The sequence below is a fragment of the Choloepus didactylus genome, chromosome 23 (assembly GCF_015220235.1).
Source record: "Choloepus didactylus isolate mChoDid1 chromosome 23, mChoDid1.pri, whole genome shotgun sequence".
Lineage (NCBI taxonomy): Eukaryota > Metazoa > Chordata > Mammalia > Pilosa > Megalonychidae > Choloepus > Choloepus didactylus.
In genome coordinates this window covers 30,694,570-30,718,162 of record NC_051329.1, presented here as the reverse complement: position 1 = coordinate 30,718,162, position 23,593 = coordinate 30,694,570, and the positions used below count along the sequence as shown (strand labels likewise).

The 23,593-nt window shown below is 41.6% G+C and overlaps 1 gene segment (V, D, J or C); it reads left to right on the top strand.

Annotated features, from left to right (window-relative positions):
* Nucleotides 1–21,188: 21,188 nt before the first annotated feature.
* On the top strand, nucleotides 21,189–21,788 carry LOC119519391. The segment is given in 2 exon segments: nucleotides 21,189–21,259; nucleotides 21,382–21,788. Coding segments are annotated over 2 exon segments (390 nt in total).
* The last annotated feature ends 1,805 nt before the right edge of the window (nucleotides 21,789–23,593 follow it).

Below are 23,593 nucleotides of genomic sequence, written 5' to 3'. Positions count from 1 at the left end.
TTTGATGCACTACCTTGGACACTTTATGGCCTTAAGACTGTACCTCTGTAATCAAACAAAACCCCTGTATAAAGAAACAATCCATTTCTGGTATTCTGCATCCTAGCAGCATTAGCAAACTAGAACACATACCATGTTCATGGATTAGAAGACTAAATATAGTTAAGATGGCAATTTTACTTAAACTGATTTATGGATTCAATGCAATACCAATTAAAATCCCAACAACTTACTTTAAAGAAATAGAAAAACCAACAAGCAAATTTATTTGGAAGGGCAAGTTGCCCCAAACAGCCAAAAATATCTTGAGAAAGAGGAATGAAGTGGGAGGTCTCACACTACCTGATTTTGAAACATATTACAAAGCTACAGTGCTCAAAACAGCATGGGACTGGCATAAGGATAGATGTACTGGCCAATGGAATCAAATTGGGTGTTCAGAAGTAGACCCTCACATCTACAGACAATTGACCTTTGATAAGGCAGTCAAGCCAAATCAACTGGGAAAGAGCAGCCTGTTCAATAAATGGTGTTTGGATAACTGGATATACACTTCCAAAAGAATAAAAGAATGCCTATCTCACACCTTATACAAAAATTAACTTGAAATGGATCAAAGACCTAAACAGTAGCACCAAGACCATAAGACCCTTAGAAGAAAATGTTGGGCAATATCTTAAAGATCTTGTGATAGGAGGTGGTTTCCTAGACCTCACACCCAAAGCAAGAGCAACCAAAGAACAAATAGACAAATGGGATTACCTCAAATTTAAATACTTTTTTACATCAAAGGACTTTGTCATAAAAGTAAAACGGCAACCTACACAATGGGAGATGATATTTGGAAACCACATATCAGATAAGGGTTTTAAATCCCAAATATGTAAAGAGATCCTACAACTCAATAACAGAAAGACAAACAATCCAATTTAAAAATGGGCAAAAGATATGGACAGACACTTTTCTGAAGAGGAAATCAAAAGGCTCAAAAAAAAAAAATGAAAAAATGCTCAACTTCACTGGCTATTAGGGAAATGCAAATCAAAACCACAGTGAGATATCATCTCACACTTACAGAATGGCCATTATCCAAAAAACAGAAAATGACAAGTGCTGGAGAGGATGTGGAGAAAGAGGCACACTTATTCATTGTTGGTAGGAATGTAGAATGGTGCAACCACTCTGGAAGACAGTGTTGAGGTTCCTCAGTGTGCTGGTTTGAATGTAATACGACCCCAAAAATGCCATTATCTTTGATGTAATCGTGTGGGCAGATGTATCAGCATTGATTAGATTGTAATTCTTTGGGTGTTTCCATGAAGATGTGCCCCACCCAAGTGTGGGTGATGACTCTGATTGGATAATTTCCATGGAGTCTTATCCCACCCATTCAGGGTGGGTCTAAATTAAATCACTGGAGCCATATAAATGAGCTGACAAAGGGAACTCAGTGCAGCTGTGAGTGACATTTTGAAGAGGAGCTACAGCTAAAAGGGACACTTTGAAGAATGCACAGAAGCTGAGAGAGTAGCTGTGATTGAGAGACAGTTTGAAGATAGTTGTTGAAAGCAGACTCTTTCTCCAGAGAAGCCAAGAGAGGACAAATACCCCAAGAGCAGCTAAGAGTGACATTTTTGAGGAACTGCAGCCTAGAGAGGAACATCCTGGGAGAAAGCCATTTTGAAGCCAGAACTTCGGAGCAGATGCCAGCCACATGCCTTCCCAGCTAACAGAGGTTTTCTGGACACCATTGGCCATCCTCCAGTGAAGGTACCTTTTGTTGATGGACACCTTATGGCCTTAAGGTTATATCTTTGTAACCAAATAACCCCTCTTTCATAAAAGCCAATCCATTTCTGGTGTTTTGCATTCTAGTAGCATTAGCAAATTAGAACACTCAGGAAGCTAAGTATAGATTTGCCATATGACCCAGCTATTCCATTGCTAGGTATATACTCAGACGAATTAAAACTTAAGACACAAATGAACGTTTGTAAACCAATGTTTATTGCAGCATTCACAATTGCCAAGAGATGGAAACAGCCCAAATATTCATCAACAGATGAGTGTATAAACAAACTGTGGTATATACACATGATGGAATATTATGCAGTTGTAAGACAGAACAAAGACTTGGATCATGTAATAATGTGGATGAACCTTGGGGACATTATGTTGAATGAAGTTAGCCAGAAACAAAAGGACAGATACTGTATGATCTCACTAATATGAACAGACATGAACAAACTTTGAGAGTTAAAAGCTGACAACACAGGCTACCAGGAGATAGAAAGAGGATAGAGATCAGGCATTTAATGCTGAAGGATTACAGAATGTTTAGGATTGATTGCATAGATCCAGAAATAGATAGCATAATACAGTGTGATGATACCACAGTATTGTAAGTATACCAAACAAAGATGTCTGTGAGTAAAGCTGAAAAAGGTGGTATAGGAGAATGTATGACACCAGAGAGAAAGATTGATGATAAAGTCTGGGACTGTATAACTTGGCAAAAACTGGAGTGACCAATGGCTGTTACTAAATGTACAAATATAAAAATGTTTTTGCATGTGGGAGAGCAAATGAATGTCAACCATGCAGAGAGTTGAAAAAGAGATGGTATTTCAGAAAAAACATAATCAAAGCAAACTGGAGTCTATGGTCAACAGTAACATTTTAATATGCTTCCATTAAATGTAGCAAAGACAATAAACCAATGCTAATTGTGCATGAGAGGGGGATATGGGGAGGGATATGGGATTCTTGGCAGTGGTGTTGTTTTCTGCTCTTACTATAATATTCTATTGTATGACATGTTATTTTTCTTTTATCATCTTTTTTATTATTCACACAAAAAAACTTTTTTGTAGTAATCAATATGTTCAAGTGCTGATTATGGTGATAAATGCATAACTTTATGATGATGCCATGAATGACTGTACATTGTGGATAAATGCATGGTATATGAACATAACTCTATAAAATTGTAGGAAAAATATATATATAGGAGTAAAAGTGTTTGAGAAAACATGGAGGGGGGATGTACCTATGTACTGTTGATGAGGAGGCAGAATGGTGTAGCCTTTCTTTTTTTTTTTTTTTTTTTTTTTTTTTTAAATCATCATTTTATTGAGATATATTCACATACCACGCAGTCATACAAAACAAATTGTGCTTTCGATTGTTTACAGTATCATTACATAGTTGTACATTCATCACCTAAATCAATCCCTGACACCTTCATTAGCACACACACAAAAATAACAAGAATAATAATTAGAGTGAAAAAGAGCAATTGAAGTAAAAAAGAACACTGGGTACCTTTGTCTGTCTGTTTCCCTCCCCTACTTTTCTACACATTCATCCATAAACTAGACAAAGTGGTGTTTGGTCCTTATGGCTTTCCCAATCCCATTGTCACCCCTCATAAGCTACATTTTTATACAACTGTCTTCGAGATTCATGGGTTCTGGGTTGTAGTTTGATAGTTTCAGGTATCCACCACCAGCTACCCCAATTCTTTAGAACCTAAAAAGGGTTGTCTAAAGTGTGCATAAGAGTGCCCACCAGAGTGACCTCTCGGCTCCTTTTGGAATCTCTCTGCCACTGAAGCTTATTTCATTTCCTTTCACATCCCCCTTTTGGTCAAGAAGATGTTCTCCGTCCCACGGTGCCAGGTCTACATTCCTCCCTGGGAGTCATATTCCACGTTGCCAGGGAGATTCACTTCCCTGGGTGTCTGATCCCACGTAGGGGGGAGGGCAGTGATTCCACCTTTCAAGTTGGCTTAGCCAGAGAGAGAGGGCCACATCTGAGCAACAAAGAGGCATTCAGGAGGAGACTCTTAGGCACAAATACAGGGAGGCCTAGCCTCTCCTTTGCAGCAACCGTCTTCCCAAGGGTAAAACTTATGGTAGAGGGCTCAACCCATCAAACCACCAGTCCCCTATGTCTGTGGTCATGTTAGCAACCATGGAGGTGGGGTAGGCGAATACCCCTGCATTCTCCACAGGCTCCTCAAGGGGGCACTACATCTTTTTTTTTTTTTTCCCCTTGTTTGTCTTTTTTCTTTTTTTTTTTTTTTTTTAACTTTCCCTTCTTTTTTCAAATCACCTGTATGAAAAAAAAAGTTAAAAAGAAAACAAACATACAATAAAAGAGCATTTCAAAGAGACCATAGCAAGGGAGTAAGAAAAAGACAACTAACCTAAGATAACTGCTTAACTTCCAACATGTTCCTACTTTACCCCAAGAAAGTTACATAATATAGCAACATTTCAGTGAACTTGTTCCTACTACAACCATCAGAAATTAACAGACCATAGTCATTTCTGGGCATCCCCAGAACGTTAAATAGCTTATCTGTTCTTCCTGGATTATTGTTCCCCCTTCCTTAATTGCTCTCTACTGCTAGTTCCCCTACATTCTACATTATAAACCATTTGTTTTACATTTTTCAAAGTTCACATTAGTGGTAGCATATAATATTTCTCTTTTTGTGCCTGGCTTATTTCGCTCAGCATTATGTCTTCAAGGTTCATCCATGTTGTCATATGTTTCACCAGATCGTTCCTTCTTACTGCCGCGTAGTATTCCATCGTGTGTATATACCACATTTTATTTATCCACTCATCTGTTGAAGGACATTTGGGTTGTTTCCATCTCTTGGCAATTGTGAATAATGCTGCTATGAACATTGGCGTGCAGATATCTGTTCGTGTCACTGCTTTCCGATCTTCCGGGTATATACCGAGGATTGCAATCGCTGGATCGAATGGTAGCTCTATATCTAGTTTTCTAAGGAACTGCCAGACTGACTTCCAGAGTGGCTGAACCATTATACAGTCCCACCAACAATGAATAAGAGTTCCAATTTCTCCACATCCCCTCCAGCATTTGTAGTTTCCTGTTTGTTTAATGGCAGCCATTCTAACCGGTGTTAGATGGTATCTCATTGTGGTCTTAATTTGCATCTCTCTAATAGCTAGTGAAGCTGAACATTTTTTCATGTGTTTCTTGGTCATTTGTATTTCCTCTTCAGAGAACTGTCTTTTCATATCTTTTGCCCATTTTATAATTGGGCTGTCTGTACTATTGTCATTGAGTTGTAGGATTTCTTTGTATATGCAAGATATCAGTCTTTTGTCAGATACATGGTTTCCAAAAATTTTTTCCCATTGAGTTGGCTGCCTCTTTACCTTTTTGAGAAATTCCTTTGAGGTGCAGAAACTTCTAAGCTTGAGGAGTTCCCATTTATCTATTTTCTCTTTTGTTGCTTGTGCTTTGGGTGTAAAGTCTAGGAAGTGGCCTCCTAATACAAGGTCTTGAAGATGTTTTCCTACATTATCTTCTAGGAGTTTTATGGTACTTTCTTTTATATTGAGATCTTTGGTCCATTTTGAGTTAATTTTTGTGTAGGGGGTGAGGTAGGGGTCCTCTTTCATTCTTTTGGATATGGATATCCAACTCTCCCAGCCCCATTTGTTGAAAAGACCATTATGGCTCAGTTCGGTGACTTTGGGGGCCTTATCAAAGATCAGTCGGCCATAGATCTGAGGGTCTATCTCTGAATTCTCAATTCGATTCCATTGATCTATATGTCTATCTTTGTGCCAGTACCATGCTGTCTTGGCAACTGTGGCTTTATAATAAGCTTCAAAGTCAGGGAGTGTAAGTCCTCCCACTTCGTTTTTCTTTTTTAGAGTGTCTTTAGCAATTCGAGGCATCTTCCCTTTCCAAATAAATTTGATAACTAGCTTTTCCAAGTCTGCAAAGTAGGTTGTTGGAATTTTGATTGGGATTGCATTGAATCTGTAGATGAGTTTGGGTAGAATTGACATCTTAATGACATTTAGCCTTCCTATCCATGAACATGGAATATTTTTCCATCTTTTAAGGTCCCCTTCTATTTCTTTTAGTAGAGTTATGTAGTTTTCTTTGTATAGGTCTTTTACATCTTTGGTTAAGTTGATTCCTAGGTACTTGATTTTTTTAGTTGCTATTGAAAATGGTATCTTTTTCTTGAGTGTCTCTTCAGTTTGTTCATTTCTAGCATATAGAAACATTACTGACTTATGTGCATTAATCTTGTATCCCGCTACTTTGCTAAATTTGTTTATTAGCTCTAGTAGGTGTATCATTGATTTCTCAGGGTTTTCTAGATATAAGATCATATCATCTGCAAACAATGACAGTTTTACTTCTTCTTTTCCAATTTGGATGCCTTTTATTTCTTTGTCTTGCCGGATTGCCCTGGCTAGCACTTCCAGCACAATGTTGAATAACAGTGGTGACAGCGGGCATCCTTGTCTTGTTCCTGATCTTAGAGGGAAGGCTTTCAGTCTCTCACCATTGAGTACTATGCTGGCTGTGGGTTTTTCATATATGCTCTTTATCATGTTGAGGAAGTTTCCTTCAATTCCTACCTTTTGAAGTGTTTTTATCAAAAAGGGATGTTGGATTTTGTCAAATGCTTTTTCAGCATCTATTGAGATGATCAATTGATTTTTCCCTTTCGAGTTTTTAATGTGTTGTAATACATTGATTGTTTTTCTGATGTTGAACTATCCTTGCATGCCTGGAATGAACCCCACTTGGTCATGGTGTATGATTTTTTTAATGTGACTTTGGATTCGATTTGCAAGTATTTTGTTGAGGATTTTTGCATCTATATTCATTAGGGAGATTGGCCGGTAGTTTTCCTTTTTTGTAGCATCTTTGCCTGGTTTTGGTATTAGATTGATGTTAGCTTCATAAAATGAGTTAGGTAGTGTTCCATTTTTTTCAATGTTTTGAAAGAGTTTGAGTAAGATTGGTGTCAGTTCTTTCTGGAAAGTTTGGTAGAATTCCCCTGTGAAGCCATCTGGCCCTGGGCATTTATTTGTGGGAAGATTTTTGATGACTGATTGGATCTCTTTGCTTGTGATGGGTTGGTTGAGGTCTTCTATTTCTTCTCTGGTCAGTCTAGGTTGTTCATATGTTTCCAGGAAATTGTCCATTTCTTCTACATTATCCAGTTTGTTGCCATACAGTTGTTCATAATATCCTCTTATAATTTTTTTAATTTCTTCAGGATCTGCAGTTATGTCACCTTTTTCATTCATTATTTTGTTTATATGGGTCTTCTCTCTTTTTGATTTTGTCAGTCTAGCTAGGGGCTTGTCAATCTTGTTGATCTTCTCAAAGAACCAACTTTTGGTGATATTTATCCTTTCTATTGTTTTTTTGTTCTCTATGTCATTTATTTCTGCTTTAATCCTTGTTATTTCTTTTCTTCTACTTGGTTTAGGATTGGTTTGCTGTTCATTTTCTAGCTTCTTCAGTTGATCCATTAGATCTTTGATTTTGGCTCTTTCTTCCTTTTTAATATATGCGTTTAGTGCTATAAATTTCCCCCTTAGCACTGCTTTTGCTGCATCCCATAGGTTTTGGTATGTTGTGTTCTCATTTTCATTCGTCTCTATATATTTAGCAATTTCTCTTGCTATTTCTTCTTTAACCCACTGATTGTTTAGGAGTGTGTTGTTTAACCTCCAGGTATTTGTGAATTTTCTAAGTCTCTGATGGTTATTGACTTCTAATTGTATTCCATTGTGGTCAGAGAATGTGCTTTGAATAATTTCAATCTTTTTAAATTTATTGAGGCTTGTTTTATGTCCCAGCATATGATCTATTCTGGAGAAAGTTCCGTGAGCAATAGAAAAGTATGTGTATCCTGGTGATTTGGGATGTAATGTCCTGTAGATGTCTGTTAAATCTAATTCATTTATCAGATTGTTTAGGTTTTCAATTTCCTTATTGGTCTTCTGTCTGGTTGATCTATCTATAGGAGAGAGTGATGTGTTGAAGTCTCCCACAATTATTGTGGAAACATCAATTGCTTCCTTTAGTTTTGCCAATGTTTCTCTCATGTATTTTGTGGCACCTTGATTGGGTGCATAGACATTTACGATTGTTATTTCTTCTTGCTGAATTGCCCCTTTTATTAGTATGTAGTGGCCTTCTTTGTCTCTCAAAACATCCCTGCATTTGAAGTCTATTTTATCTGAGATTAATATTGCTACACCTGCTTTCTTTTGGCTGTAGCTTGCATGAAATATTTTTTTCCATCCTTTCACTTTCAATTTCTTTGTGTCCCTGTGTCTAAGATGAGTCTCTTGTATGCAACATATTGATGGTTAATTTTTTTTGATCCATTCTGCGAATCTATATCTTTTAATTGGGGAGTTTAATCCATTTACATTCAACGTTAAAACCGTGAAGGCATTTCTTGAATCGGCCATCTTATCCTTTGGATTATGTTTGCCATATTTTTCCCTCTCTCTATTAATATCCTTTATTGTACCCATACCGAATCTCTTTAGTACTGAACCTTTCTCCAAGTCTCTCTGTCCTGTCTTTGTTTCTCTGTCTGTAGGGCTCCCTTTAGTATCTCCAGTAGGGCAGGTCTCTTGTTAGCAAATTCTCTCAGCATTTCTTTGTCTGTGAAAAATTTAAGCTCTCCCTCAAATTTGAAGGAGAGCTTTGCTGGATAAAGTATTCTTGGCTGGAAATTCCTCTCTCTCAGAATTTTAAATATATCGTGCCATTGCCTTCTCGCCTCCATGGTGGCTGCTGAGTAGTCACTACTTAGTCTTATGCTGTTTCCTTTGTATGTGGTGAATTGCTTTTCTCTTGCTGCTTTCAGAACTTGCTCCTTCTCTTCTATGTTTGACAGTGTGATCAGTATATGTCTCGGAGGGGGTTTTTTTGGATTTATTCTATTTGGAGTTCGCTGAGCATTTATGATTTGTGTATTTATGTTGTTTAGAAGATTTGGGAAGTTTTCCCCAACAATTTCTTTGAATACTCTTCCTAGACCTTTACCCTTTTCTTCCCCTTCTGGGACACCAATGAGTCTTATATTCGGACGCTTCATATTATCTATCATATCCCTGAGGTCCATTTCGAGTTTTTCAATTTTTTTCCCCATTCTTTCTTTTATGCTTTCATTTTCCATTCTGTCATCTTCCAGGTCACTGATTCGTTGTTCAACTTCCTCTAGTCTTGTACTATGAGTGTCCAGAATCTTTTTAATTTGGTCAACAGTTTCTTTAATTTCCATAAGATCATCCATTTTTTTATTTAGTCTTGCAATGTCTTCTTTATGCTCTTCTAGGGTCTTCTTGATTTCCTTCATATCCCGTACTAGGGTCTCATTGTTCATCTTTAGTTCTTTGAGTAGCTGCTCTAGGTGTGTCTCTTCTGGTCTTTTGATTTGGGTGCTTGGGCTTGGGTTATCCATATCGTCTGGTTTTTTCATATGCTTTATAATTTTCTGTTGTTTTTGGCCTCGTGGCATTTGCTGTCCTTGATAGGGTTCTTTTAGGGTTTGTAGACCAGTTGAAGTCCTTATCTCTAATTTATCAGATCTACAGCTTCGTGGAGTACACTTTCTCTAACTAACCAGCAGGTGGCGTCCACGAGCCACCTGTTCTCCACAAGCCAGATCTCCCCTGCTTAGCCTTTTTGGTGAGTGGGGGAGTGAGTCTTGTGGGGCCCACTTGGTGTCCCAAGCTTGCGTGTGTAGTTGGTGTTGCCTGCCCTGTATGTGGGGCGTGTTTCTGGGCAGTCGGGGAGGGGAGGTGGCCCTAACAATCAAATCTCCCTGATGATCCTAGAGTTTTAAAGCTACTGCAATAGTCTAATCCTTCAGTTCAGTCCTGCCACAGTTTGTCTCTGCCACTGACCCACAAGTCTTTGGTATTGGCGTATGGCTCCTGAGACTTGCAAGTGGGCCCCTCTTCCAGGCTGTGCACCCCGGGTCCTCTGTTGAGGGATGACTGTGCTATGTCACAGGTGAGTGCCGTCCCCCCAGGGCAGTTCTGGGCTGCTGGGCTGTGTTGGGAGGCTCCCAGTCTGCTCAAATGATGGCTGAATGGGGCTCTGTTAATTCACACTGCTCCCCCTTCCCAGCTCTGGGACATTCAGCTGAGGTTGCAGGGAAGGCTAATGTCCACGCCCTGTTTTGTGGTGTGTGCCTGTTATTTGAAGCACTTCCGTCACACTGGGTTGTCTGGGGCAGCTCTGGGCTATGGGGCTGGCGATGGGCAGGAGTGTTTCCTGTCCACCAGGATGGTGGCTGTGAGCGGACACCCCCCTTTTCTTGGGAAGTTGTGTTGTTTAGTGAATTTTCTCAGCCACTGGATTATTGCCTTTTGTCTCAGAGCTCTCTTATTTCTGCTCTTGACTTGACGTGCCCAAATTTCAATTCTTTGAAGCTTTCTGTATTGAGCTTCTTAGAGTAATTGTTTTAGAAAAAGCAAAAAGGATTTAAAAAAAAAAAAAAAAAAAAAAAAAACGGCCCTCCTCAGAGATCTAATGGGTTATTGAAATGCTAATAGACAAAGCAACCAGGGCCATTAAGGAAAGGTGCCCTGGGCAGAGAGATCAGCCTTGCTTCGGGATTTGCATATGCGCCTCAAGGCCTGATCTCCGCCCTTACCCTTTCTGTGTTCACCAGAACTCCAAAAATCCTCTGCTTTTACTTTGGAGCTTCTCATGTTGTTTTCCTTCTATGCCCGTCTCCTCTCTGCTGGGCTGGCTGCTCTCAGAGTCTCTGGTGTCTGGCCTCAGTCTATCTATGGTTGGAGTTTGAATCAGTAGAATGAGTTTCCGATGAGAGCAGCCACTGCAATTCTCCCTTCTCCTTCCTGGAGCTGATAGCCCCTCCTCCCCCGGGACTGAGCCTGGCAGGGAGGGGCGCGGGTCCCCTGGCCGCAAAAACTTACAGGTTTCGGTGATCTCAGCAGTTCCACGTTTTCATGAGTGTTGTATGAAGTATGCCCAAAGACAGATTGCTCTGTGGTGTCCAGTCCACGCAGTTCCTGGCTTTTTACCTACTTTCCTGGAGGAGTAACTAAAACATACAGCTCACCAGTCTGCCATCTTGCCCCGCCTCCAGTGTAGCCTTTCTGAAGGTCAGTGTGCTGATTCCACAAAAAGCTAAGTATGTAGGGGCCATAAGGTCCTGCAATCTCATTATGGGGTATGTCATTGGTAGATCTGAGAGCAGAGACATGAATAGACATTTGCACATTGGTGTTTATGGAGGCAGTACTCATGATCTGCAGTGGGTAGAGGTGGCCTAAGGGCACATAGACTGAGGAACAGGATGATGAACTGTGGTTTGGTCATAAAATGGAATATTGAGCAACTATGAGAAAGAGTGAAGCTGTGAGACATACAATGAGGTGAATGGATCCTGTACACAGCATTTGAGTGAAGTACACCAAAAATAAAGACAAACACTATAATGCCTCACCAATATGGACTAACTACAATGTATAAACTCAGAATTGAACCTTCAAACACAAAGAAGGGAATGATTATTGTAATGGTCCCTAGACTGTAAGCTCTTACAGTAGTCAAATCTATTCCTGAATTGTAACAGCTATCTCCAAACTCTGAGATGCTGATCCCTCAGTGTATAACCTGATTGGTCTCTGGAACATTGGGTATCTCTATGACACCTGAAACTCAGAGCTGGAGCTCGGCAGACATGAATGTCAGTATTAGCACATATAGCAACTGTTATTAAAAAAAAAGCTGAAACAGAGCCCAGACTTCAATTAGTGATATGAATGATGTGGATCTTGTTAAGACTAGGGCAAACCGGGCCAAAGGGTAAAGGTCAAAACTGACTGTGTTTTAAAACTTCAACTTCCATGTGAGACCAAGGGAAGAGATGTCTATTTGGTGCAGGACCTATATTTTCTAAACAATGTAACTCTACAATTGGTTTGTTCAAATACCACAATTACATGGAACTTTGAATAGGAAGCGAGATGTGGTAAGTTAGTATAGGTTAGAGTTAAGTAGTGACACATCCCGAAGTAATTTGGGCAGAGAATCAAAATATATTTACAGGGCCTCCCTGAGGAGCTGGGGGAAAGTGCAGAAGTGTTGGACTTCCTCACCTGGACTGATGCTGATGTCACAAACATTAGGACTGGTGGTTTGATGTGCTGAGCCCTCTATCATGGGACTTGCCCTTATGAAGCTCGTTACTGTAAAGAAGAGGCTAAGCTTGCATATTGTTGTGCCTGAGTCTCCCCCTGTACCTCTTTGTTGCTCAAATGTGGCCTCTCTCTCTCTAACTGAGCCACCTCAGCAGTTGAACTCACTGTCCTCCCCCCTGTGTGGGACCAGACTTCCAGGGTGTAAATCTCCCTGGTAACACAGGATATGACTCCCAGGGATGAATATGGACCCAGTATTGTAGGACTGAGAATATCTTCTTGACCAAAAGGGGGATGCAAATTGACATGACATTGTTTCAGTGGCTGAGAGATTTCAAATGGAGTCCAGAGGTCACTCTGGTGGACATTCTTATGCACTATATAGATAAACCTCTTAGGGTTTAATGTATTGGAATAGCTAGAATACCTGAAACTATCAAACTCCAAGCCAGTAGTCTGGACTCCTGAAAATGATTGTATAACAATGTAGATTACAAGGGGTGACAGTGTGATTGTGAAAACCTTGTGGATCACACTCCCTTTATCTAGTGTATGGATGGATGAGTAGAAAAATGGGGACAAAAACTAAACAAAAAATAGGGTGGGATAGGGGGATGATGTGTGTGTTCTTTTTTACTTTTAGTTTTTATTCTGATTCTGATTCTTTCTGATGTAAGGAAAATGTTCAGAAATAGAGTGTGGTGATGAATGCATAACTATATGATTGTACTGTGAACAGTTTATTGTACACCATGGATGATTGTGTGGTATGTGAATATATTTTGATAAAGCTGAATTTAATTTAAAATTAAGAACATTGCCTTTTCTGTGGTGCATAACATTTTCAAACCAGCACAAGCGACTTCGTGTGTTTTGTATCAGTTAAAATCTTTATGTGTCACTGAGTATATGGGGTACATATGTTTATGATTTAGACATTCTATTTTTATAAGTTTTTTCTGTCTTACTCACTGCATAATATTCTTGGACACCAACTACATATGTCAGCCTACATGGCTTCAAGCACATCTGATTTTTTCTCTCTTTTTCTGAATAGATGATATCTATTGCACCTGCAGTTCAGTGAATTCCTTACAATCTCTCTCTTGGTCTAATCTTCTACTAAGCTGACACATAATTTGTTTTTAATTTCATGAATGTTTACTTTTCATTTCCAGAGTTTCCATGTGGCTCTTTTTTTCATTGGTTCCATTTCTCTGATTTTATCACCTGAATATCTGTGTGTGTGTATATATATATATATATATATATATATACACTTTGCTTCAAAATGCTGTCAACTAATTCCAACATTTGCAAAATTTCATAATCTATCTCTATTGAGCAATTTTCTTTCTTAACTGCAGATCTTTTGCTTATCTCTGGGCTCCAGCCAAAGGATGCGACTGTTCAGAAATAGACTATGGCAATGAGAGTGATGAGATTTTGAGCTCTGTGGGTCATTCTATGCCTACATTTACATATGACTATTTTTACTATTCTCCTTGTCACTCCATTATCTAAAGTGGATATGTAGATTTAGTAGAAGAAATTCATGCATAATTATAACATTGAATACAATGAAAACTTCAAAGGAAATATTTAAAAGATAGCCATTCTCCAAAGTCTTATCAGTTAAAGTCCAATAAAATTTACAGATGATGTCTCAGTTTGCCAGAGATGCTATACAAAAATAACATACACAGCTTGGCTTATACAACAGGAATTATTTGTCTCATACATTTGGAGGTTAGAAGTCCAAAGTCAACTTGTTATCAGGATCATGTTTTCTCTGAATTCTGTAGCATTCTAGTGGTGGCTGCTGGCCATCCATCAGTCAATGTCTGCCCCTGTCACATGGCCATCCACCTTCTTCTGTCTCCTACTTACTGTGTCCAGGTTTCCTCTGATTATAAGGTCTCTATTGATATGGGATTATGACCTACCTGATTAGGTTTAGCCTCATCTTAACTAATAACTTTCTCAAAGATCTTACTTATGAAAGAGCCACATTTACAGGATCAGAGGTTAGAACCTGAACATTCCTTTGAGGGCTCCATGAGTCAATTCAAATGGGGGGGGGGCAATTGAATTGTTATTGAAAACAAAATAATATAAAATCCCTAAGTGTATGTTTTCCCTACTTTAGTTCTTCCATTTTCTAAATTTTATGCTGCCCTCATAATCATTTGATTTTTTTATTACATTTTCTTTAACTTTCCAGTTCCACTTCAGTATCTGCTGTGGAACACATATCTTTAAATTATTTAATCACAAAATATAAAAGTAAATTAGCAATCATTTCATCTAAAATTCTCATTTTACATTTTCATGTATCTGGCTCAAACTTCCATCCATCTTTCCATCCATGAATACATTTAACCAGAAAATATTTACTGAGGGCCCATTCTTGGTGACCCAGTGGACTCAGTTGGTCAGGGAGGGCATAATACAAAACAAAGAAGAGGAGTTACTTCTGTCAAGGAGATCACACTTGAAGACACTAGAAATGAAGTATAAACTGATAGGCAACTTACTACAACAGAAAGTAAACAAAAATGTGTGAAAGCAACTGTCCTTGACAGGGAATATCCAGAAAGAGTTTACCTAAGTACGATCATGTACCTGGAGATGGGGGTGGAAGGTTGCACAGGTGCAAAGGGAGTGAGGGCTCCCCCAGAAGAGGAAGGGACCACCACCAAGACAGGGGCTTGTGGAAGGGCTGCACCAGCCCCTGGTGTTGGGAAGATCAGTGGTGTGGGATCAGAGAGGAGAGGACACTGGGCACTTGTACAAGAACAGGAAAGAATTTCCTCTTTCTCAACTCTTCTGATGGAGTCTCCCAGACTTTCCTTTTTTTTTTTTTTTTTCATTTTTATTGAGATTGTTCAGATACCATACAATTATCCAAAGATCCAAAGTGTACAATCACTTGCCCCTGGGTACCCTCATACAGCTGTGCAACCATCACACTTAATTTTTGTTCAATTTTTAGAAACTTTTCATTACTCCAGACAAGAAATAAAGTGAAAGATGAAAAAAGAAATAAAGAAAAGGAAACTCTAATCCTCCCCTATCCCTAACCAACCCCCCTCAATTGTTGACTCATAGTATTGATATAGTACATTTGTTACTGTTTATGAAAAACTGTTGAAATACTACTAACTGTAGTATATAGTTTGTAATAGGTATATAGTTCTTCCCCATATGCCCCTCTATTATTAACTTCTAATTGTATTGTCATACATTTGTTCTGGTTCATGGAAGAGATTTCGAGTATTTGTACCATTGATCATGGACATTGCCCGCCATAGGATTGAGTTTTATACATTCCCATCTTTTGACCTCCAACTTTCCTTCTGGTGACATATATGACTCTGAGCTTCCCCTTTCCACCTCATTCACACACCATTCGGTGCTGTTAGTTATTCTCACATCTTACTACCAACACCCCTGTTCATTTCCAAACATTTACGTTCACCCTAATTGAACATTCTGCTCATACTAAGCAACCACTCCCCATTCTTAAGCCTTGTCCTATATCTTGGTACCTTATATTTCATGTCTATGAGTTTACATATTATAATTAGTTCCTTTCAGTGAGATCCTGCAATAATTGTCCTTATGTGTCTGGCTTATTTCACTCAGTATATTGCCCTCAAGGTTTTGTCATCAACCCATTTTTTTTTAATATGGTTTTTTTCACTCACCATACATTCCATCCCAAGTAAATAATCGATGGTTTTCTGCATGGTCATACATTTATGTGTTCACCACCTTCACCATTATCTATATAAGAGCATCTACATTTCTTCCACAAGGCAGGGGGGAGAGTCAAAGAAGGTAGAGAGGCAAAAGAAAGAGGAAAAAAAAAGACAGCTAGGAAGCAGCAAAAGGAAAAAATAACCTTAAATCAAAGTATCCCAGACTTTCCTTTTAAATCAAATATCATTGAAAAGTAAAGGCAGGTATGGTATAGCAAAATAATTGTCAATCTAAAAAATAAATCTATCCATAATGAGACATAAAACAAATTGTTTGAAATAAATGCCATCCACAATCATCCAGTTTAGAGATAACATTGGAAATATTTTGACATATTACATCTTTCCAGTTTTTTGTTTTCCTAGTTCCTCTGCAATTTCTTTCACAGTGGGGAATAAGGAGGTCAGACTGTGCAAATATTTTATAATCCCCTTTTCTGGCTTTGTAATGCACAGTCAACATCTCTGCATTGTTTCCAGGTTTCTTAACCAATTAATATAATTACTGATTCATATATTTATGTTGGATTTTTATGTATTTTCTCTATGACAACTACATGTTTATTTTCTCAGAGACTACTTCTTCTCAACTATCCTAGTCCCCTTTCCCTTGGAAAAACTCCTAAGCTGAAATATCTGATTCAAGAAAGGAAATAAAATATTGTGAAGACCTCATTCTCCTACCACCAAGACACACTAAAAATTAAATGCAAATAATAATTACAACAAATTATAGTAAATATATAATAATAATATGGAGGCATTTTCCATATTTTTCAAGGCACAATTAGACCACTTCCTGTTTCATACTTTAGATGAAATTCCTCCAAAGTGCTTCAAGCCTCATAAATTCTTTCAAGGAATACCTTTGTTACTCTTTCACCCTGTAGACTGACCCTGACCTGGCCTACAGGCCTGCTGACAATAGCATAGACTACATTGTGCTAAAAAGATAGAAGAACCTCTGATTCCCAAACCCTCACACCCAAAACACACACACATACACAATACATGCCCACAAACTCAGGGACATGGAGCTGGTGCAGAGCCTCATCATAAGCTCTGGGGTCCCCGCTGATGAGCAGTGCTAAGAAATGTATGTCAGGGTGGAGAAGCTCAGTGCTTCTCTGTAAAGTCTCCTGGATTCCCCATCCCTGCCTCAGCCCTCAGAGCCTCACAGCTGTGCTGGAGGCTCAGATCTGGGAGGAAAAACTGTAATACTCAGGACTTCATCATGTGTCTGTATTTTCTATTTAAAAATCCCTGATGCAAATTATTAAAATAATTTCTGCCTTAAACTGTCTCTTTATTCAATTTGAGGTTCAAAGTAAATAACCTACTCAGAGCCAGGTGGACATGGGTGTAATTATTTTGTCATTGGAAACCCTGAAGTAAATGATTAAAAATAAGGAACATGGAAATTGAAATTTTAGGGGCAACTTCTCAGGCTGTTGTGGCTCAGAAGCCCTCACTGACCATGTCCCCAGGTGTTATGGTCACTCTCACCTGTGGTGCCAGCACTGGGGAGGTCACCAATGGTTACTCTCCATACTGGTTCCAGCAGAAGCCCATCCAGGCCCCAGGACACTGATTCACTGACACACAAAACAAGCACCCATGGGCCCTGGCCCAGTTCTCAGGTTCCCTCCTCAGGGGCAAAGCAGCCTTCATCCTCTCAGGGCCCAGCCTGTGGATGAAGCTGAGCACAACTGCTGGTGGGTTTACAGGGGAGATGGACACAGAGACAGAGCAGATGGGGAAGAGCAAGACAGAAACCATCCATGGTCCAGGCCTGGGTACAGATATGATGACATGTTATGGGGATCACAGGACCTGACACACAGTCTCAAGGCAGCAGAAATGTGGACCATCCACAGAGAGAAAGGGACAGGAAAGAGTCTGAATTGATTCCTATTCTGGGGTGAGTCCCAAAGTGGAGGGAATCTGTGTATGACTTGGAAGGAACTGGTCTAGGAAAAGTAGAAAACAACTATGTTCTCATTCAGAAGGAGCAGCCACAGCTGGGTCAGATTCAAGGGCAGCCTCCATCAGTGGGGTATTTTGCCAATTAAGAGCAGAGGGAGGGACCCCTCCTTCTGTGTATCACTGAAGTTCATTATATTGTCTTGCATTTTAAAGCAATACAATATGGTGCATAAAATTTTAAAAATATAAAAATTATGTTTGGGGCTAAGGATGCTCATTCTCAAGAGCTCCCATCAGACTCACCTGCACTCTAAGACATGGCATCAACATTGCAGGAAAAAGCATAAACTGGAATTAGCAGAAGCCAGGGAGCTCTCCTGGTTTCTCCTGTTCTATTACTCAGACTCAAGCTAGCAACTGGGATCTGGGTTTTCTAGTCACTTCTCAGGATCAAAAGAGGCATCAACAAATACAGCACATTTGCTCCTTTCTGGGCTCCAGCCTGAGGATGAGGCTGATGATCACTGTTGGATATGGGAGGGCAGCTCCAGAGCTCACACAGGGCCCAGGACCAGGGGGAAGTGAGACACAAACCCCCTCTGCTCCCTGAATGAGCCCCTCCCTTTGTGACCTGAAGAAATAAGATACAATGAAAGAAAGAAGAAGGGCTTTGAAGGGACTGCTGAGACTTGTGAAAACATGAATAGTGGAATTGTTTCAATTGTTTGGACCAGGAGACTATAAAGGGAAATAAAGGAAACCAATATTCCTCTTTCCCGGAGATTGCAATATTCACCTTCATTCCATAGCCTTGGGGCTGGTGAGCTATTGCAGCTAAGAGGGGAGCTCTCTTCTCATTGCTGGTGAGGCAACCACCTCTGCTGGAACAACCATCCCTCCATCTGGAATCTGGAGCCCCCACAATCCAACTGCATCCTGATGAGCTGCAATACCAGTTGATCAGGTTGAGCTGGGACCCCCAAATGGGAGGGCCCAGACATGTCAGAAATGCCAGGTAGGTCTATAGCCTTGAGGCCATCATAGGAAACTGTGCCCAATCCTGAGATGGCCCCATCATCATGGAAAATGCCCAGGCTTCAGAAAAGCTGAGGAAATTGCATGGCCACTGAGCTGGCATGGGCCTGCAGCTCTGTCCTGCAAGACTCAAGGCCCCCCAGAGGCCAGGCTTCCTCTCCCATTGGGCCTGGGTCAGCATATCACCCCTCCTCTTTCTCCTGCTTACCTGGGTGGAGCCAGGGATGGAAGGGTCCAGGAGAGACAGCTCTAATGCAAATGTAGCAACTCCTCCCCAAGATTGTTTTGGGAAATGTAAAGAGACTGGGGGGAGGGGGGAAGCTCAGTCTCCATCAGAGCTCCAGGAGGCAGAGTACGAGCCTCTCCTTGACCAGCCCTCTCCTCCTCCCCCTCCCCACTCTCTACACAGGGGAGAGCCCACCTCATCTGGGGGGTGAGGGGTGGAACTTCCACAACCAGCTCTGACCCATGTCCATCTCTGTCTGGCACTCAGAGTCCTCTCCCTGCCCCTCCAGGGCCTGGTCTCAGGCCTGTAGCCCAGGTGAGTATGGTTCAGCTGCCCTCCACTTCAAAGGACCTGAGACAGATGCCACAGTCACCTGCTCTGGAAACAGCATCAATGCCTGTACTGAAGGGACATCTTGTCTGCAGCAGGACCAGACCCATGCCTGAAGCCCCTGAAAGCAGAAACCAAAACTGAACCTGGGTTCCTGGATCTATTTTCTGGCTCCAGGAGGAGCAGCTCAGCCTCTCTGACCCTCTCTGGTCTCCAGCCTGAGGACATGGCTGACTGTCACTGCTCAGAGTGGAGCAGCAGCCTCAGGGCTCACCCAGGGCTCCAGGCCCTCAGGGACAAGAGACACAACCAGCAGCTCCCCCAGCCTCCCCAGAGGCAGGGAACTCAGGGTGCACATTTGACCTGGACTCAGGAAAGTCAACTGATTGGTTCCACACAAAGTATGGTGAACTATTTAGGGCTATTAAATTAAATAGTATAAGTTTAAAAGCCCAGACCAGCAGGATTGACAAATGTCTATAGGTAACATCATTCTGCATGTGTCTGAGGCTATATGAAGAGGGATGCACAGCCCTGCATTAATAACAAGGCCAGCAAGATTTCATGTCCACTCCTCTTTCCAAAATAATTTATGAAAAATATGAGCTTTAAATAAGGGAATATTCATGCCCCAGATTTTTCTTTACTCATCCAACTGGAGGAGCTGGACTCACATACTCAGATGGCACAGCTCTCTGACCACAAGTGTCCATTTACCAACATCCCCAGCAACTCACCCACCCCTTTTCCTGGCCTTGTCACATGCCCTGACCTCTGACTAGAAAGCTCTTTCCCCTTCTGTGCCACAGAGACCCCCTGACTCTTCCTGTAGGTCCAAATGTCCACATCACGCTTGTGTTCAGGCTTCTTTACCCTGAACCCTGCCCACCCCTCCCTCTGAAAGCACAGAGAGTTATTTCTCTGTGTCCATGTCCCCATGGCACTCTTTTATTTCCTCTTACCATGTTCAGTGCATGGCAAAAACAGGCAAAGTTGACAGAGATTAACATTTTTATAATAATTTTATAATAATGACAGCCAAATGTAAAAAGAGTTTTCAATCAAGATAAACATCCCTGTGTGAGAGCATCAGTGTTCCAATGCAGGACCTATGGATGCCCCTTCTTGCTCTACAGTCTTGAGGAGTGACATCAAGAAAGACGTCTGTGTAAGGCAGGACACACTGCCTGTGGGTTTGTTGTAATCCCAGAGGCCAGAGGATGTTTGCCTTGTGACCAGCAGAGGGCACTGTGGGCTGAGCTGAGAGTGAGGTTGCTGGGCCTGACAGCTGGTCAACCACTCAGTTGGCCCCAGGGAAGTGGGGTCAATGGTGTCCTCACTGATGTGAGACTTTCCTGCACCTGTGATGCACCCTATGACCTCAAGAGCTCCTGCATCTGGCACCCTCCACCCATTCCATCTGAATTAGCTCACCTCCTCCTTTTCCTCTGTGTGGTCCTTGCTTTCCTCTGGTCCAAGCAAGGGCTCGTGGACAGAAGGATCCAGAAAGTGCTTGCATGGACTATGCTGGCTCCCAGAGTGGAGCCTCAGAAGAAAGAGCTCTGAGGCCTCATCATCAGGCTCCCTAAGTTCTTGGACAGGGTTTAGGGAAAGGGGCCCTGGAATACAGAGAACCTGCCTTTCTCCTCTTGGTCTCAGAGGACCAGGGTCCTGGCTGGGCTTGGCAAAGACTCCTGCTCACAGGGTGCTGTGATGTCCTGGCAGCTGCTTCCCCCTGGGGATCCCCCAAGAGGCACACTGTGTAGCCCTGCCCATCATCTGCCTCTAACCACAAGACCCTCAGCTCAGGGAAAATGGGGCAGAGAGAAGGTGGGGCCTAATTTGCATGACCAGCCCCTCTTTGCTGAGACCAATAGGGATGAATAAGAGCAGCCCAGGTGCATTGGGAGCTTCACAGACTGTGTCCACCATGGCCTGGACCCCTCTCCTCCTTGGGCTCCTCTCTTACTGCACAGGTAGGAACAGGACTCAGAGATCCAGGGCAGATCTCCCAGCCTGCTTCAGTCACTGTAGCTCAGACCTCCAGCAGCTTAGTCTTGGACCCTGCCCCAGACCCCATGCATGTCTGTGTTTGCAGGTTCCCTCTCCCAGCCAGTGATGACCCAGCCGCCCTCCCTCTCTGCATCCCTGGGATCCTCTGTGAGACTCACCTGCACCCTCAGCAGTGGCTTCAGTGTTGGCAGCTATACCATATCCTGGTACCAGCAGAAGCCAGGGAGCCCTCCCCAGTATCTCCTGTACTACTACTCAGACTCAAGTAAGCACCAGGGCTCCGGGGTCCCCAGCCGCTTCTCTGGATCCAAAGACACCTCGGCCAATGCAGGCCTTTTGCTCATCTCTGGGCTCCAGGCTGAAGATGAGGCTGAATATTACTGTGCTATTGCTCATGGCAGTGGGAGCAGCTACAGTTCCTCACAGTGACTCAGAAGACGAGGAAGTGAGACAAAAACCCCTGGGCCCACAGAGCTTAGTTCTCTTTTCAATGAGAGTCTGAGGAGGAGGCATCTGTTGAGAGACATCCATGCACCAAGATCTCTCCTTGAGTGGGGGAGGTTATGCCTGCAAAGTGAAGCAGAACAAGACTTCTTAGGGAGACACAACCAGATGAGGAAATAGACCTTATCTGCCTCATAGGTACAGGAATAATTTAATAAGATTAGATACTGTTGTCTCTAAATGCTGACCAATTCAGTCATGTTCATCCATAAATCTGTTCCTCATCTTATTTCTTAAAGTGTGAGTCTTGCGTTACTGGTGATAGAACTGTAGCTGATATATTTCTCCTTCCCCTGGTCACAGACATATTTTCCACTCTAAGAACCAGCCCCAAACAACAAACTGGTCACATCTTCTATGACCACTCCCTGATAAGATCCCTCCAAAGCATCCTCTCCTCTTCTGCTCATCTGCTGCTGCAGTCCCTGAGGCCTTTCTGAGATGTCCTTTTGGGGATCTTCAGGTCTTTACTCCATCTTCACTGAATGTTTTCAGACAAAAAGAAAATGTTGCATTCTCCAGAAACTCCCTACTCCATGGAGGATGGTTACCAGGATCTTAGACCAACATACAGCTCTCCATATTCATACTGCTACCATCTGCCACAACATCTGTTTATCTGATTCCCATCATCCTCAATCAAACTCTTTAATATCTTAATGAAATTATTTATATTCCCTAATAGTGATGTGCTCATCTTGCCTTTGGACATTTTCACATGGAAGACATTGATTTTATTTTTCCTCCTTTCAAATTAACTTGGTCCCTAACCAAGTTGATCTTGGAGAAATCAATGGATCAGCAATTTTCCATGTTTCAAGTTAGGCCATTGTTTTTCTTCTGCCTCAGAATCTGCTACTGAAGATCTCTCAGGTCAGTGTCCCAGTGGCAGAAACACAGGCCAGAGCCCTGGAGTCCCATCCATTAGCATTTTTCGAAAACAAAATTAAAGAATCTCTCCTGATCACCCAAGGAGGCCCCAAGGCATTGTAGGACATGCTGTGGTGTGTGGTCTCCCCCAGCCCTGTGCATGCTGAGACCTGGAGACCAGTAGCTCTGGGTATTTTGCTCCCATCCTGGTCCTGCAGGAGCCAATAAACAGGCCTCTCACCCTTGACAGGTCCTGCTTCTTGCATAGCACCCAGATGAATCAGAACTGTTAACAGAGCTATTCTGTTCCCCAAGTTGCCCTACCTGCCAAAGCTTCATCCTGGATGACAGAGTGGCCATGGGGACACTTTGGTGTTCATTAGCTCTGGGGCACTGGGGGCCTTAGAAAGAACCAGCTTCAGGGAAAGATTTTCATGGAGAACCCTTCCCTCTCAGGGGATGGAGAGAACAAAAAAGGGACAGGGGATCCTGGGTCATGTGCTTGGCCTCTGACAGAAATTTTCTGAATGCATGTGAGTCACATGTCTTCTCAATGAGCACATGAACAGATGCTTGGCATCAGTAGTCATCAGGGAAATACAAATCAAAACCAAAATGACATTCCATTTTATGCCAAGAAGGATGGTGAAAATCAAAAAGTGTAATAATGATAAGTGTTGGAGAGGATGAGGAGAAATTGGAAACTTCACACATATATTGCCAGTGGGACTATAACTGGGTGAAGCTGCTTTGGAATAGTGTGATTATTCCCCAAAAAGTTAAAACATGTAGTTATCATATGACCTACCAATTCTATTTCTAGGAATATACACAACAGAAATGAAAACACATATCCACACAAAAACTTGCACTCAAATGTTCATAGAAGCAAATACTTGCCATAGCAAAAGTGTGGGTCCATC